Source organism: Ovis canadensis, chromosome 1 (genome assembly GCF_042477335.2).
Source record: "Ovis canadensis isolate MfBH-ARS-UI-01 breed Bighorn chromosome 1, ARS-UI_OviCan_v2, whole genome shotgun sequence".
In the NCBI taxonomy this organism is placed as follows: Eukaryota; Metazoa; Chordata; class Mammalia; order Artiodactyla; family Bovidae; genus Ovis; species Ovis canadensis.
In genome coordinates this window covers 144,330,371-144,348,502 of record NC_091245.1, presented here as the reverse complement: position 1 = coordinate 144,348,502, position 18,132 = coordinate 144,330,371, and the positions used below count along the sequence as shown (strand labels likewise).

General features: G+C 41.4%; 1 protein-coding gene across 19 annotated transcripts in view; it reads left to right on the top strand.

The window, feature by feature from the left end:
• The first annotated feature begins 11,894 nt into the window (after nucleotides 1-11,894).
• Nucleotides 11,895-18,132, top strand: part of USP25 (ubiquitin specific peptidase 25) — a 161,664-nt gene continuing 155,426 nt past the window's right edge. For 12 of the 19 annotated variants that reach the window (XM_069550539.1, XM_069550435.1, XM_069550518.1 and 9 more), the window contains exon 1: nucleotides 11,895-12,473. In XM_069550539.1, coding sequence (XP_069406640.1) covers nucleotides 12,429-12,473 — 45 coding nt within the window. In that variant the 5' untranslated portion in view covers nucleotides 11,895-12,428. The remainder of the gene's footprint in view (nucleotides 12,474-18,132) is intronic. The other 7 variants (XM_069550598.1, XM_069550568.1, XM_069550466.1 and 4 more) reach the window with 7 other exon arrangements.

Genomic DNA, 18,132 nt, shown 5'->3' with positions numbered 1-18,132 from the left:
TTATGTCTGTAGGCTATATCCATCATTCTTCATTACATTAGAAGTTAAAACTGAGAAATTTCAAAAATACTTAGTATTTCATTTAAAAACAAGAAACCCATTATATTTCAATGTAAATATTACTTTTATCAAAAATGATCATGTTTCCAAAACAAAAAAGGATACTGACATTTTGTATTTTGCAAATCTCTAATATCGCCTTTAACAGAATACAAGAAAAGTCTCTAATTTATTTCTATAGTCTATCCATTAACATGGTGTGATCACTAATCTAGAGCCAGACAACCTGGAATGTGAAATCAAGTGGGCCTTAGAAGGCATCACTACGAACAAAGCTAGTGGAGGTGATGGAATTCAGTTGAGCTATTTCAAATCCTGAAAGATGATGCTGTGAAAGTGCTGCACTCAATATGCCAGCAAATTTGGAAAACTCAGCAGTGGCCACAGGACTGGAAAAGGTCCGTTTTCATTCCAATCTCAAAGAAAGGCAATGCCAAAGAATGTTCAAACTACCTCACAATTGCATTCATCTCACATGCTAGTAAAGTAGTGCTCAAAATTCTGCAAGTCAGGCTTCAGCAATACATGAACCATGAAATTCCAGATGTTCAAGCTGATTTTAGAAAAGGCAGAGGAACCAGAGATCAAATTGCCAACATCCGCTGGATCATGGATAAAGCAAGAAAGTTCCATAAAAACATCTATTTCTTCTTTTTTGACTATGCCAAAGTCTTTGACTGTGTGGATCACAATAAACTGTGGAAAATTCTGAAAGAGATGGGAATACCAGACCACCTGACCTGTCTCTTGAGAAATCTGTATGCAGGTCAGAAAGCAACAGTTAAAACTGAACATGGAACAACAGACTGGTTCCAAATAGGAAAAAGAGTACGTCAAGGCTGTATATTGTCACCCTGCTTATTTAACTTACATGCAGAGTACACCATGAGAGATGCTGGGCTGGAAGAAGCACAAGCTGGAATCAAGATTGCCAGGAGAAATATCAGTAACCTCAGATATGCAGATGACACCACCCTTATGACAGAAAGTGAAGAGGAACTAAAATGCCTCTTGATGAAAGTGAAAGCAGATAGTGAAAAAGTTGGCATAAAGCTCAACATTCAGAAAATGAAGATCATGGCATCCGGTCCCATCACTTCATGGCAAATAGATGGGGAAACAGTGGAAACAGTGTCAGACTTTATCTTTTTGGGCTCCAAAATCACTGCAGATGGTGACTGCAGCAATGAAATTAAAAGGCGCTTACTTCTTGGAAGAAAAGGTATGACCAACCTAGGTAGCATATTGAAAAGCAGAGACATTACTTTGCCGACTAAGGTCCACCTAGTCAAGGCTATGGTTTTTCCAGTGGTCAGGTATGGATGTGAGAGTTGGACTGTGAAGAAAGCTGAGTGCCGAAGAATTGATGCTTTTGAACTGTGGTGTTGGAGAAGACTCTTGACAGTCCCTTGGACTGCAAGGAGTTCCAAACAGCCCATTCTAAAGGAGATCAGCCCTGGGTGTTATTTGGAAGGAATGATGCTAATGCTGAAACTCCAGTACTTTGGCCACCTCATGCGAAGAGTTGACTCATTGGAAAAGACTCTGATGCTGGGAGGGATTGGGGGCAGGAGGAGAAGGGGACGACAGAGGATGAGATGGCTTCATGGCATCACTGACTCGATAGACATGAGTTTGAGTGGACTCTGGGAGATGGTGATGGACAGAGAGGCCTGGTGTGCTGCAATTCATGGGGTCTCAAAGAGTTGGACATGATTGAGTGACTGAACTGAACTGATTTATTAACATATATCATGCAGGTTGAAGTATGTGAGGAAAATTTGGTCTTACATAGATATATCACTGAAAAAGGGAACATCTTGCAGACCTCCAAAAGGGTTTTAAGGATTTCCAGGTTCCATTAAACACACTTGGAAAATGGTTGATCTACAGTGTAGAGGGTTTAAATGCAGAAGCTTTGAAGTCAGACAGGCCTCTTACCTTAGTTCAAACCAGTTTAATATGTTTGGCAGTGTGTCCCAGGACAATTTACTTAAACAACAAGCCACAACTTCTTCCTCTGTGAAAAGAGTGTAATCATTCCAGCATCATGGGGTTGTTGCAAAGATTAAATTGCTTGAATTGTGAAATGCTTACCATAGGTCCTGGCACATAGTAAGTGTACAAAAAATAGTAACTGGCTCTAATGTATCATAGACTGTTTTCTGTACTCCCCTCAAAATAGAAATCCTACAACAGCCAACCCAACTCACCTGACAGTAAGACCAGTCTTAGAGGAGGTTCTGAAATTGAAACCAATAGGATCTAATTTTAAAATATGCTACCCTATTATTCATTTATTCAAGACTTATTCTCAGTCAATCTTCTCTCACAATTGTGGGTGTTTATAAAATGATAGCCCAACTAAAGCTATGGTAGATTTGAACAGAACCATCTAACTAACCTTTGCACAAGAAATATTTCACTTGTTCTTAATGAAAAACAGACCAAGCTAATGGACTGAGACAACAGCAGATTATTGAATACATATCTCATTTTATAAGATATTTCACACTAATTATACAAAAACATTTTCTGAAAGCCTAGAAAGTAGGAAAGGAGATTTTTTAAATTTATGTGAATTCATTTTAATTACACTTGCTGAATACCTCTTCAGTATAAACATCATTATGAAGAATCCAAAAATGAGCAACACTTTTGCTTAATATTTAAGTTTTTTTCTTTTTGTTTTGTTTCTGCTTGCTATTAGCTTTGTTTGTGCAAAAATAAATTTCTGACCTGCCATATCTCTAATAGCCATTAAAAAAAAATTTTATTGAAGAATATTTGCTTTACGATGTTGTGTTATTTTCTGCTATAGAGCAAAATGAATCAGCTATATATATATATTTCCTCTTTTTTGGATTTCCTTCCCATTTAGGTCACTACAGAGCATTGAGTAGAGCTCCCTATGCTCTACAGTTAGTTCTCATTAGTTATCTATTTTATACATAGTAGGGTATATATGTCAATCCCAATCTCCCAATTTATCCCATTTCCCCTTTCCCTTTTGGTGTCCATACATTTGTTCTCTACATTTGTCTCTATTTATAGTTTGCAAATAGCTTCATCTGTGCCATTTCCCCCCTAGATTCCACATATATACATTAATATATATTTATTTTTCTCTTTCTGACTTACTTCACTCTGTATAACAGTCTCTAGGTCCATTAATGTCTCTGCAAATGGCACAGTTTAGGTCCTTTTCATGGCTAAATAATATGCATTTTTAAAAATTAAAGACATTTATATCAGAACTTTGTGTTTTTTCAGCCATCCAAGAGAGAACACGAATGATCATCGAGAGTCTAAAATTAACGGTAAAGTAGCTGCCCAGGAATAACTAAACAAGTTCTTTTGTACATGATTTGACATATGAAATTACTACAGAAATCACCAGAACAGTTCCTCCTTAGATTGTCAGACTGTATAAACTGATCTCATTTAACTCTGCTACTGGCCTTATTTTCCTATTCTCAGAATATTCAGCCACAGCTGAATAGCTTTTAACTTCTCAATTTGTAGATCATAAGGAATAATAATTGTAACACAAACTTGCTCACATTTATTATGTATTTACTTTGTGACTTACGATGTTCTAAATATTTTACATGTACTTAATCATTTAATTAAGTTAGAACTGGATATGGAACAACTGATTGGTTCAAAATTGGGAAAGGAGTACAACAAGACTGTATATTGTCACCCTGATTATTTAATTTATATGCAGAGTACATCATGCAAAATGCCAGGCTGGATGAATCACAAACTGGAATCAAGATTGTCAGGAGAAATATCAACATCCTCAGATACACAGATGACACCATACTAATGGCAGAAAGTGAAGATGAACTAAAGAGCCTCTTGACAGGGTGAAAGAGGAGAGTGGAAAGCTGGCTTAAAACTCAACGTTCAGAAAATGAACATTACGGCATCCAGTCCCATCACTTCATGGCAAATAGAAGGGGAAAAAGTAGAAACAGTGACAGGTTTTATTTTCTTGGGCTCCAAATCACTGCAGACAGTGACTGCCAGTATGGAATTAAAAGACACTTGCTTCTTGGAAGAAAAGCTGTGACAAAACTAGACAGTGTATTAAAAAGCAGAGACATCACTTTGCCAACAAGGTTCGTCTAATCAAAGCTATGGTTTTTCCAGTAGTCATGTACGGATGTGAGAGTTGAACCATAAAGAAGCCTGAGTGCCAAAGAATCCATGCTTTTGAATTGCGGTGTTGGAGAAGACTCTTGAGAATCCTTTGGACAGCAAGAAGATCAGTCAGTCAATCCTAAAGGAAAACAAACTTGAATGTTCATTGGAAAGACTGGTGCTGAAGATGAAGATCCAGTGTTTTGAAGCACTTGATGCAAAGGGCCAACTCATTGGAAAAGCCCCTGATGATGGAAAAGATTGAAGGCAAAGGGAGAACGGGGCAGCAGAGGAGGAGATGGTTAGAATGCACAACTGACTCAATGGATGTGAATTTGAGCAAACTCTGGGAGACAGTGAGGGACAGAGAAGCCTGGCATGCTGCAGTCCATGGGGTCACAAAGAGTCAGACACGACCTAGTGACTGAACAATAACAACAGCAATAAATCATTTAACCATAAAAATAACCCTATATTATTACACTCGTTTCAAAAATGACAGAGATCTCTAGAGCATATGTCAGCAAAGTTCATATCAAAAAATAAGAAAGCAACACAATACTCTCTAAGTATTAAATCAAAGTATAATTTAAAGTATTGGTTACACAGGTGAGGAAAGAGGACATTGAAAAGGGAGGATGAGTTAAATCAGAGTTGAGCAACAGCAAGAAGTCATTCTGACTCTTCATTTGGACAGATGACCAATGGAGGCAAGATTTCCAGACCTCAGGGACCTGTCTCACCTGGAGGACCTTGAACTTAGGTAGGCAAATCTTTTGAAAATGGGAACCACTGAAGAGATGTAGCTCAAAGAGATGCCCCTGAAGGGGAGCAGGAGAAGGAGAAAGCAGAGTAGCCTGGCTTCTCCCTTTCTCTCACACTCTGATGCCCACCTATGTTTCTCAATGGTGAAATCTATTCTGAAGCCAGCTGACCTGAGAGAGTAGGACACGGAGGGATAGTCCTTTCTGTGATGCAGAGAAGAGTAATAGGAGTACAAGGAATGTTCCTGATAGCAAATAGACAAGGGATATGCAGAAGACTTAGGTAACTTGGTGAAGATCATCAGTCTTTCAGCTGGTCTTTGGGATTTGAACATATGTAGAAATTGTATACCTGAATACCATTTCTGCCCATATATGTTTTGGCTTCCCTCGTGGCTCAGATGGTAAAGAATCTGCCTGCAATGAGGGAGACATGGGGTTCAATCCCTGGGTTCGGAAGATCCCCTGGAGAAGAGCGTGGCAACCCACTCCAGTGTTCTTGCCTGGAGAATCCCATTAGACAGAGGAGCCTGGAAGGCTACAGTCCTTGGGGTCTCAGAGTTGGACATGACTGAGTGAATAAGCAGAGCACATGCCCTGAATAAGGGAGATACAGGTTTTAAGAAGTGACATGAGTCACTTTCTGATATGACTTTTTCTGCCAATATATGTCACAGGATACTTTCAGGGAAAAGTGTGTGTGTCTACGACTATATCAGGGGAAGAGAGGAAAGAAATGAGAAATGGTCTGGGACTTCATTTTCAGGGTCAGAATACACCTTTGGGCAGGTTCAGGTAAGAGGATCATGTGATTCATTCAAGAAATCTCCACTTTCATGCGAGCTCTCAGTTGGTAAACTGTAGGGTTTTCTCCACATAGATCTTGCTTTCAAAGTAGACCTCGCAAAGGTACAGTTCACGTTAGAATGGACTCTGTTTTCAATTTTTCAAAACTATATCAGTTGGAACTGTCAGTATTGGCAGGAAATGTAGAGATATATCCTTTAATGGCTGACAAAGATCCATCTAATCAAAGTTATGGTTTTCCCAGTCGTCATGTATGGATGTGAGAGTTGGACCATAAAGAAAGCCGAGCACTGAAGATTTGATGCTTTTGAACTGTGGTGTTGGAGAAGACTCTTGAGAGTCCCTTGGACTACAAGGAGATCCAACCAGTCCATCCTAAAGGAGATTAGTCCTGAATATTCAATGGAAGGACTGATGCTGAAGCCGAAACTTCAATGCTTTTGCTACCTGATGTGAATAAGTGACTCATTGGAAAAGACCTTGATGCTGGGAAAGACTGAAGGCAGAAGGAAAAGGGGACAACAGAGGATGAGATGGTTGGATGGCATCACCAACTTGATGGACATGAGTCTGAGCAAGCTCTGGAAGTTGGTGATGAACAGGGAAGCTTGGCATGCTGCTGTCCATGGGATCGCAAATGTGGGACAGGATTGAACGACTGAACTGAACTGATCCTATAATGTGTTAGTGCATCTCTTGTCAATCTAAGAGTTCATGAAGTGGGGCAGGAAAAAGGATATTGATGGCATACAGATATGAAGTATAGTATTAACTAGATTGAGTATGGCTGCCTTGAGCTGAATTGTGTTCCTTTAAAATTCTCATGTTAAAGCCCCAAACTCAGAATACAATTATATTTAGAGATGCTGTCTTTAAGGATGTAATAACTTAAAAATGAGGCTGTTAGAGTGGGGCCCTATGCAATATGGCTGGTCCTAACAAAAAGAGGAAGAGACACCAAGGGAGTGTGAGTACAGAGGGTAAACCATATATGCAGAGGCAGCATCTGCAAGACCAAGCAGCCAGAGAAAACTAACACTGCTGGTATGTTGATCTTTGACTTCCAGTCTCCAGAACTGTGAGAAAATTGACTTCTGTTGTTTAGGCCGCTCAGTCCATGGCATTTTGTTATGGCTGCCCTAGCAAACTAATATACTTACTAAAGGAGCAGTATCTGGAGACTATCAGTGTGGAAGGCACCATCCATCAGTGACTGGAGATGCTAGTGATATTATATCATATAAAATAATATGGCTGCTGGGACCATGAAAATCTATTCAACTGGAATGAGAAGTTAGAGTTAGAGTTAGAGTTAGTTTATGGAAAGCCATAAATAAAGTTATTTTCTCTCATTTGTGGCTGCTCATTTAATTTGATAAGCATTTTATGGTGTGTGTATTAGGCAGAAAATACTCTTACAGGTTCCAGTCTCTGAACACTCTATTGCTGAATGACGCCACTGTGACATCATAGAAATCTCTTCTTTGAATGATTGCTTATGGTTCCCCTATTGGTGGAAATAATATTATCCCAGAATGTCAATACACCTTAAGAAAAAAAAAATTTCTATCCTCTTCAAAATAAATTTTAAAAACATTATTTTGCTGTGGAAATTGTTTAAATTTACGTTGTTCATGTCTCATAGATGTGTTTTGGCGCCATATTAACAATAGTCCAGAAACAGATTTTTATACCCATCTAAACAAAGAGAAATAAAAAGTTAAAATAGAATAATGCCGACATCATTGGTTCACATACAAGATAGGATATTAAAAACTCTTCAGTTCAGTTCAGTTGCTCTGTCATTTCTGACTCTTTGTGACTCCATTTATAGCAGCACGCCAGGCTTCCCTGTCCATCACCAACTCCCAGAGCTTGTTCAAACTCATGTCCATCTAGTTGGTGATGCCATCTAACCATCTCATCCTCTGTCAACCCCTTCTCCTGCTTTCAAACTTTCTCAGCATCAGGGTATTTTCAAATGAGTCAGCTCTTCCCATCAGGTGGCTAAAATATTAGAGCTTTCAGCTTCAGCATCAGTCCTTCCAATGAATATTCAGGACTGATTTCCTATAGGATGGACTGGTTTGATCTTGCAGTCCAAGGAACTCTCAAGAATCTTCTCCAGCACCACAGTTCAAAAGCACCAATTCCTTGGTGCTCAGCCTTCTTTACAGTCCAACTCTCACATCCATACATGACTACTGGAAAAACCGTAGTTTTGACTAGACAGACCTTTGTTGGCAAAATACTATCTCTGCTTTTTAATATGCTGTCTAGTTTGGTCATAGCTTTTCTTCCAGGTAGCAAGCATCTTTTAATTCCATGGCTGCAGTCACCATCTGCAGTGATTTTGAAGCCCAAGCAAATAAAGCCGGTAACTCTCTCTATTGTTTCCCTGCCTATTTGCCATGATGAGACTAGATACCATGATCTTAGTTTTCTGAATGTTGAATTTTAAGCCAACTTTTTCACTCTCCTCTTTCACTTTCATCAAGAGGCTCTTTAGTTCCTCTTTACTTTCTGCCATAAGCTGGTGTCACCTGCATATCTGAGGTCATTGATATTTCTTCTGGCAATCTTGATTCCAGTTTGAGCTTCATCCAGCCTGTCATTTTGCATGATATACTCTGACTCATGAACAGCAAAACTGACCTTGGGCACATTTTAAAAAAAAAATTAGGATATCTGGCAATGTGTTTTATGTGTAAATTTATCTCAAATTTTCACTCTCTATTCATTCCAATTGTATGCTTTCTAACAAAATATCTAATGAAATATGAAATTTGATTCTGAAGATTCTATAAAACCACAAGTAAAATTTTAAAAAAAATTAAATAGGAAACCAGTAGAAGTAATCTGAGAATCATCAAAGTGGGCAGGTACAAACTAACATATAAATAAAACTAACATATAAATAGCTTTATTTGCTAATTATATAGAAAGCACCAGTAAGATCTTTTTTTTTTTTTTTTTGTGGAAGTAAAAAGTCTAACTCATTGGAGGAGTATTTATTGCCAAAATCTAGAAACTAAACTCCAGTATCTGGTAATATCTTTTTGAAACCACACTGGTAGATTTTTATGTTAAATTTAACTTTCTTAAATTCAAATGTCAAGAAGTAGATAGACTAAATTTTAAGAACATCTATAATACAGACAAACTTGAAGTTGATATGTGGAAAGAATTTTCATCTATAAATGAGGAAAAATGGGCTCTAGTAAGCTTTCCTTGACAAGTTATCCTTGTCGGGACTCAGAGTTCTCATAAAAGGGCTTCCCAGGTGGTGCTAGTGGTAAAGAATCTGCCTGCCGATGCAGAAGCCCAGTTGTAACAGTGGTAGGTTTGATCCCTGGGTCAGGAAGATCCCCTGGAGGAGGGCACGGCAACTCACTCCAGTATTCTTGCCTGGAGAATTCCATGGATGGTGGAGTAGGGCAGGCTATGACTCATAGGATCACAAAGTCTGAAACAACTGAAGCGGCTTAGCACTAGGCATGTTCTCATTAAAAATGTATGCATTCTGTCAGAACGGTCTGTCATTCCTTAAAATTCTGAGTTTCCAACCAGTTCACAACTTTTCAAAATCTTCTGTCAAAGATGTAAGATAGCAACAAATAAAAATTGTAATCTGTCAACATCAAATGAGCAAATAAACATGAAAGCTGAAAGCAAAGACCACAAAAGTTGATTGAAGACCTACCTCTAAGGTACAGAGCAAAGATGGTTTGCAAAGTGCACAAAGTCCAAAACCTTACGAGTTACAGTAATTTATGATTATTAAATAAAATAAAAACAAAAATTTCAGTTTGGACCACAGACCAAACTGACTTTTTGTTAAAAAATCAGATTAAAAACTATACCCAGATTTGCATACGTGTATATTGTATTTTTGAGTATATCAATTCAGCAGTGGCCACAGGACTGGAAAATGTCAGTTTTCATTCCAATCCCAACGAAAGACAATGCCAAAGAATGCTCAAACTACTGCACAATTGCACTCATCTCACACGCTAGTAAAGTAATGCTCGAAATTCTCCAAGGCAGATTTCAGCAATACGTGAACCATGAACTTCCAGATGTTGAAGCTGGTTTTAGAAAAGGCAGAGGAACCAGAGATCAAATTGCCAACATCCGCTGGACCATCGAAAAAGCAAAAGAGTTCCAGAAAAACATCTATTTCTGCTTTATTGACTATGCTAAAGCCTTTGACTGTGTGGATCACAATAAACTGTGGAAAATTCTTCAAGTGATGGGAATACCAGACCACCTGACCTGCCTCTTGAGAAATCTGAATGCAGGTCAGGAAACAACAGTTAGAACTGGACATGGAACAACAGACTGGTTCCAAATGGGAAAAGGATTACGTCAAGGCTGTACACTCTCACCCTGCTTATTTAACTTCTATGCAGAGTACATCATGAGAAATGCTGGGCTGGATGAAGCACGGGCTGGAATCAAGACTGCTGGGAGAAATATCAATAACCTCAGATATGCAGATGACACCACTCTTATGCCAGAAAGTGAAGAAGAACTAAAAAGCCTCTTGATGAAAGTGAAAAAGGAGAGTGAAAAAGTTGGCTTAAAGCTCAACATTCAGAAAACGAAGATCATGGCATCTGGTCCCATTACTTCATGGCAAATAGATAGGGAAACAGTGGCTGACTTTATTTTTTGGTACTCCAAAATCACTGCAGATGGTGATTGCAGCCATGAAATTAAAAGATGCTTACTCCTTGGAAGGAAAGTTATGACCAACCTAGACAGCATATTCAAAAGCAGAGACATTACTTTGCCGACTAAGGTCCGTCTAGTCAAGGCTATGGTTTTTCCAGGGGTCATGTATGAATGTGAGAGTTGGACTGTGAAGAAAGCTGAGCGCCAAAAATTGATGCTTTTAAACTGTGGTATTGGAGAAGACTCCTGAGAGTCCCTTGGACTGCAAGGAGATCCAACCAGTCCATCCTAAAGGAGATCAGCCCTGGGTGTTCACTGGAAGGACTGATGTTAAGCTGAAACTCCAAAACTTGGCCAGCTGATGCAAACAGCTGACTCCTTTGAAAAGACCCTGATGTTGGGAAAGATTGAAGGCAGGAGAAGGGGAGGACAGAGGATGAGATGGTTGGATGACATCACCGATCAATGGACATGAGTTTGAGTAACTTTGGGAGTTGGTGATGGACAGGGAAGCCTGATGTGCTGCAGTTCGCGGGGTTACAGAGTCGGACACGACAGAATGACTGAATTAAACTGAACCACGCATTATTCCTTCTCTCGCAGCACACGGCATCTTCACATCCTATTTGTGTCCCACCCCCAGATTAGCTTGTGAAATTCAAGATATTTTTGAGGTTATAGACTGCTTTCTCAATATTAGGTTTTCCTTACTATTCCATATATAATCAAGTATTTCAAGAAGGGTGGTTAATTGATAATTGTTTTGCAACTGGGGTATCCTGTACCATCTAGGCAGTGATATTTTTGTAACACTGTCTGTTGAATAGACCGTATTTCATTTACGTCAAACCTTAGGAAAATAAACTTTTATTTCCTAAGAGCCTGCCAGTGACTGGCACATGTTTGAAAAAACGAAGTTGACAGAGACTATCAATATTAACTTATGTAATGATTAGTTGCAGAGAAAAGTACATTCCAGCGAAAGGCCTTCTGACAGCCTTTTGCTTAAATCACAATTGACTTTTCTCTTCGGGCAAGTTTACTGCTTGTGAAATTCCTAGAAAGGGCTGGGGAGAGGACTCAGAAAGACCAAGGATTCGGGATCCAAAGCGGTTTGGGAACGTTCAGGGACCTAGAGGAAAATGTTTCTCTTAGAGGGATATGGAAATCTGACAAATTCTGGGCATGAAGAGGCACGATGCCCTCCGGCCTTGGCTTGGAGCGTCGCGGAGCCGCGGGTAGGCGTCGCGCAACCTGCCGCAGGGGCGGCTCCGAGGCCGGGCCCGCGTGGCGCTCGTTCGCCCCACCCCGCGGGACTCCAGGACGGGGGGCGGGGCTCCGGAGCGGCCCCGCCTCCCGTCACACCGACCCGCGGGTCACAATGTAGGGTTAGGGCGGCCTGTGGGCGGGGCTCGGCGGGGGAGGAGCCGCCAGGCGGGGGCGGTGACGGCGGTAGAGGGAAGGGAGGGGAGGGGAGGGGAGGGGGCGGTAGAGGGAGGGGAGGGGAGGGGACAGGAGAGGAGGGAGGGGAAGGGAGGGGAGGGGAGGAGGAGTTGCGGTGGGAGGAGGACAGCGCCATTCTGGCCGGCCGCTCCCTCTGTCCCCTTTCCCTTCCCCGCAGTGGCCCGCGAGCCGCCAGCGGAGGAGCGCGCGCGCGCGCGTGACGCGTCGGGGCTTGCTAGCGCCCTCCCGCCCCCCAGCGTCCACCGCCCGCTCATGGCCCGGGCCGCGGCCGCCGAGCCGCGCTGAGGCGGGCCGCGCGGAGTCGTGGGGCCGCCGCCGTGGCCCTCGGTGTCCGCGCCGCGCCGCCAGCCCGTGGTGCCCGCGCACGCCGGCCGTCGTCGCCTTCGCGCCTGGCTGGCGGGGGCGCTGTCCTCGCCGGCCGTCCGCGCCGCTCCCTGGGGCTCGGCGGAGCGTGGCAGTCAGGGCCAGCGGAGGCTCGGGGAGCCGGACGCCGGCGCGGCGGGGGCCATGACCGTGGAGCAGAACGTGCTGCAGCAGAGCGCGGCGCAGAAGGTGAGGAGACCCGGCCCCGCTCCTCCGCCCGAGGTGCCGCCCTCCCCCGCCGCGGCCGGGACCTCCCCGCCGCCCGGGCCTCCGCGGCCCCAGCTTTCCCCGCGCCGCCGTCTCCCGCCCCTGCCCGCTTTGGGGGCGTCGCGCCCAGTTCCGGGCTGCGTGTGGAAAGCGGGGTGTAGTTAGCGGGTTTCAGTCCACTTCCTTCTTGCCAATTGTTTTCCTGTAACCGACGGTGATGGGTGTTTGTTGAGCGCGACCTTACATTCCTACACTCCTCTGTATGACTTCCTAATTAAACTTTATCTTCCTCGTCTTTTTTTTTTTTTAAGAAAAAGAAATAGCCGGTTGTCATCCCTTGTGAACCCAGTTTTCTTTCCAAGACAGGAGCCTTCCAGATCTGCTATTTTGCAAAAGAGTCTCCACCGCAATTGAATTGCCAGGTACAGGAACCAGGTGGACTCAATGTAAAAGTAGAGGATTTGGTTGGTTCCTTTTTCTTTTTGTTTTTTTCCTTTTTTTAAAAATATAGAAACTGTCCCTTAAGAAGAGACCTTTTCGGCCATGCTTATTTCAGGTATATTTTGTCCCCTAAGTTTGACCTTGTTCCATCCTCACCCTTTACTCTTGCCTGGGTCACACATTAAAGAGGTTGTTCCCTTAAAAAAAAAAAATCTGGGTTTGTGAAGCTTCAAATCTTTTCCGTTAAGTATAGTTTAGTGAGAGATGCTACTTTTCCCCCTTCGATTTTGCTTTCGGAATCTGAAGTGCACTCTCACGGGTTGCACCATATCCTGGAGAGTCGTTGGCTATGGCTTAATTTTTGGGGAGGGGGTTATTGGTGTGAAAAACATTTTGGGCAAAAGGAAAACCATTACTTTACTCGTCTTGAAATTATGGTGGTGACCACGGTTTACTGTGAAAAGCTGGTAGAACTATTCGATTTTTCTGGGAGAGTAGTGTGAATGCCCCACCCTGTGGTGTTGATATCAGTAGTTTCTTGGCATCATTGTATCCTACCTGTGCTTGATTTTAAAATAAGGCCTACTGTCGTAAAATGGACTATGTATACTCACAGCGTGCTAAGTTTTTGCTTTGAGATATTTTTAGAATTTTATGGTAGTACTTGAAGTAATTGAAGATGCTCAAGAATTTTGGAAAGCGAGCATACTGCATTGTTATTTTAAGCACTTTGGGGAAGTTTTCTTGGAACTCTTGTGTGTTAGTTAATTGTTATTGGTTAATTTGGGCATCCCAGGTGGCTCGGTGATAAAGACTCTGTCTGCAATGCAGAAGACTCTGGTTCGATCCCTGGGTTGGGAAGATCCTTTGAAGAAGGAAATGGCAACCCACTCCAGTATCTTTGCCTGGGAACTCGCATGGACAGAGGGGCCTGAGGGGGTTTCTGGTGTGGCATGGGGCCATGGGGTGGCAAAGAGTAGGACGCCACTTAGCAACTAAAGAGTGACTGGGTTGATTGAGATGATGTTGCAGACTGCGGTTTATTTACAGTGAAATAATTCTAGTTTTAATAATGGGAGCTTAGAACAGTTTATCTCCTAATCCCCTTCATTCTGTTTTGAATACTTTGAACTTTAGTTTTTGATGTTGAGTATGTGACAAAGTGTTAATACTTAGAGGAGGATCTTGTGGCCATAGTATACTGAGCAATATTTAGTAGGCTTGGTGTCCTTCCGGTTTATAGTTCTCTTCAATGTTAAGTGTTAAAGCCTATTTTTTTTTTCAAAGTGGGAAATGTAGCTCATGGTTTTCACATGTCAGATTTGAACAATGGCAAAAAAATTTGTGAGTTTTTAAAATTGATTTTTGACTAATGTACTTAGATAATGCAGATCTGCCCATTTCAGAGGTTTATGCATAAATTTGAATCAAGAATAAATTACTAAAAGTGATCTTAGCCATCAAGTCCAGTTTCCTAGTTTAATGAGTTCCCTCCTTATGCAAAGGGAGTAGTTGTTAGTCTAAAATACTACCATTTTGACACTGTTTTTAGTATGTGTCATATCATCTTGTTGAGATTGTGGACATTTTTTAGAGCAATATAGTCGCATTTATTTTTATACTTCTATCATGGTGTTTATGTATTAAAGAAACATTTAATGTGTTTGCTTGCCATATGAATATGCTGTTCTTTGTTACTCATATTAGTACTATTTTAAAATATTCATACAGGTTCAAATACTTTAAACCATCTACTTCAAATGAACTGACATTAAAATCCACCAAGGTAGTAACTAGGAAGTAGACTTCAAGCTAGTAACTAGGAAGTGAACTACTTTAGAAGAAACAAAAGTGAAACTCTTTGTTTTTAAAATGGAAACTATGAATTATTAGTAAAATGAGAAGTGTCTAGTGCATACTGCATAACCAAAATTTCAGCCTATTTTCTGCTCTTCTGTAAAAACTTGTTGTATGCTCATGTGTAATATCAGCTTTATGTCTGTTCATTGGAACAGTTTCTTATTTTGTGAGATTGTTTTTTTTTTCTTCCCAAAGGATGTATGATTATAATTAAAAAAAAAAAAGTAGCACAACACTCAGGTCTTTTTTTTTTTTTTTTTTAAGTAACACAAAACTTACAGGTCTTCTGTTTACCTACAGAGTGGCTTGTCACAATGTAACGTAAGGCAAGGGGTGTCTTTTCCTTTGCCTCTGATGTGTTCTTTGCTTGATCGCTCAAGTTTGGCCCTGGCAGGGAGTTGTGAGATTGAGTGAAACTGCAAAGAGCCGTTTTCCTGAGGTTTAAGATGATACAGGTGAATTGGAGTTGGTATCAGATTAGCTAAGGTTAAGTCCTGTCATAATTTTGGTCTTGAATGTGTATATTCGGCCTTTCTGCTTGATATTTACCTGAAGTGTAGGATTCTCATCTCAGAATTTTGGTTCATTGATTCAGGTCCCAAATGAGGATTCTTTAGGGCAGCAATATATTAAATAGAAGGCATTCTCTTAGAGACCAGATTAATTTGAACAGCTGTGAGCTGGATTCTATTTACATTAACTGTATTCTCCTGAGTTGAATAATAATTTTTTTTTTTTTTTTTTGCCTATTTTGTTTCACCGTAGGGCTTAGAACAGCTCCTTGCACATAGTTCAGTTTAGTTGCTTAGTTGTGTCTGACTCTTTGCGACCCCATGGACTGTAGCACACCAAGCTTCCCTGTTCATCACCAACTCCCAGAGCTTGCTCAAACTTATGTCCATTGAATCAGTGATGCCATCCAACCGTCTCATCCTCTGTGGTCCCCTTCTCCTCCTGCCTTCAATCTTTCCCAGCATCAGGGTCTTTTCCAATGAGTCAGTTCTTTGCATCAGGTGGCCAAAGTATTGGAGCTTCAGCATCAGCATGAGTCCTTCCAATGATTATTCAGGATTTATTTCCTTTAGGATTGACTGGTTGCACATAGTAGGTTTCAGTAAATATTCGATGAATAAAATAAAGAGTGAATGCTTTCTAAGAGAAATACAAACTGCAGGGGTTATTTTAGTTCCTTAACTGAATCTCACAATTTACCATGATTGAGAAACAGTTAAGAGCTTTGTAGCTGGAACTAATGGTAAAGAATCTGCCTGCCAATTTAGGCAACATCAGAGATGCGGGTTCCATCACTGGGTGGGGAAGATACCCTGGAGGAGGGCATGGCAACCCACTCCAGTATTGTTGCCTGGGAAATCCCAAAGACAAAGGAGCCTGGCGGCTACATACAGTTCATAGGGTCACACAGAGCCGGACACGACTGAAGTGACTTAGCGCACACGCAGAAACGATGAAAACTTGAAATTGTGGACATCTGTTAGAATATAGGCAATGTAGTGAAAGAATAGGATGTGGGTTGATCTAAATCACCTTTCCGTGACCTTGGACAAGTCATTAAATGCTGCTGAATTTACTTTTAAAGCCTTGAAGATAGATGATTAGACATGAGCAACTTTTTTATATCCAAGTGTTTAGTGGAGCTAAGCATGTGTTTATTCCAGACAGAGGATAAAAAAGAGAAAGTAGAGGAGAGAGGCAGAAGGAATCTTATGGATCAACAGTCAGCTTTCATTTAATTATACTGGGGGTTAGGTGGGAAGGAAGTCACAGGTTAACCAAATTAAGAATTGAAACTTGAAAAACAATACAAGTTGAATTCTGGGTAAATTTCTTAGTTGCAATAATGTAGTGTTTCTAATTTAGGAATTGTCTAAAGTTATAGAATGTTCATTGGAAGGACTGATGGTGAAGCTAAAACTCCAATACTTTGGTCAACTGATGCAAAGAACTGACTCGTTGGAAAAGACTCTGATGCTGGGAAAGATTGAGGGCAGGAGGAGAAGGGGATGACAGAGGATGAGATGGCTGGATGGCATCACCGACTCCATGGACATGAGTCTGAGTAAACTCTGGGAGTTGGTGATGGACAGGGAGGCCTGGTGTGCTGCAGTTCATGGGGTCGCAAAGAGTTGGACGTGACTGAGCGACTGACCTGAACTGGAAGTTATAAAAATATAATATAGCATTTAAAGAGACAGTTCAGTTCAGTTGCTCAGCTGTGTCTGACTCTTTGCTACCCCGTGAATCCCAGCACTCCAGGCCTCCCTGTCTATCACCAACTCCCAGAGTTCACTCAGACTCACGTCCATCGAGTCAGTGATGCCATCCAGCCATCTCATCCTCTGTCATCCCCTTCTCCTCCTGCCCTCAATCTTTCCCAGCATCAGAGTCTTTTCCAATGAGTCAACTCTTCGAGTGAGATGGCCAAAGTACTGGAGTTTCAGCTTTAGTGTCATTCCTTCCAAAGAACACCCAGGACTTATCTCCTTCAGAATGGACTGGTTGGATCTCCTTGCAGTCCATGGGACTCTCAAAAGTCTTCTCCAACACCACAGTTCAAAAGCATCAATTCTTCGGCGCTCAGCTTTCTTGACAGTCCAACTCTAACATCCATACATGACTACTGGAAAAACCATAGCCTTGACTAGATGGACCTTTGTTTGCAAAGTAATGTCTCTGCTTTTCAATATGCTATCTAGGTTGGTCAAAACTTTCCTTCCAAGGAGTAAGCGTCTTTTAATTTCATGGCTGCAGTCACCATCTGCAGTGATTTTGGAGCCCAGAAAAATAAAGTGTGACACTGTTTCCACTGTTTCCCCATCTATTTCCAATGAAGTGATGGGACCAGATGCCATGATCTTCGTTTTCTGAATGTTGAACTTTAAGCCAACTTTTTCACTCTCTTCTTTCACTTTCATCAAGAGGCTTTTTAGTTCCTCTTCACTTTCTGCCGTAAGGATGGTGTCATCTGCATATCTGAGGTTATTGATAATTCTCTCCGCAGTCTTGATTCCAGCTTGTGCTTCTTCCAGCCCAGTGTTTCAGTTAAATAAGCATGGTGACAATATACAGCCTTGATGTACTCCTTTTCCTATTTGGAACCAGTCTGTTGTTCATGTCCAGTTCTAACTGTTGCTTCCTGACCTGCATGTAGGTTTCTCAAGAGGCAGGTCAGGTGGTCTGGTATTCCCATTTCTTTCAGAATTTTCCACAGTTTATTGTGATCCACACAGTCAAAAGCTTTGGCATAGTCAGTAAAGCAGAAATAGATGTTTTTCTGGAACTCTCTTGATTTTTTGATGATCCAGTGGATGTTGGCAATTTG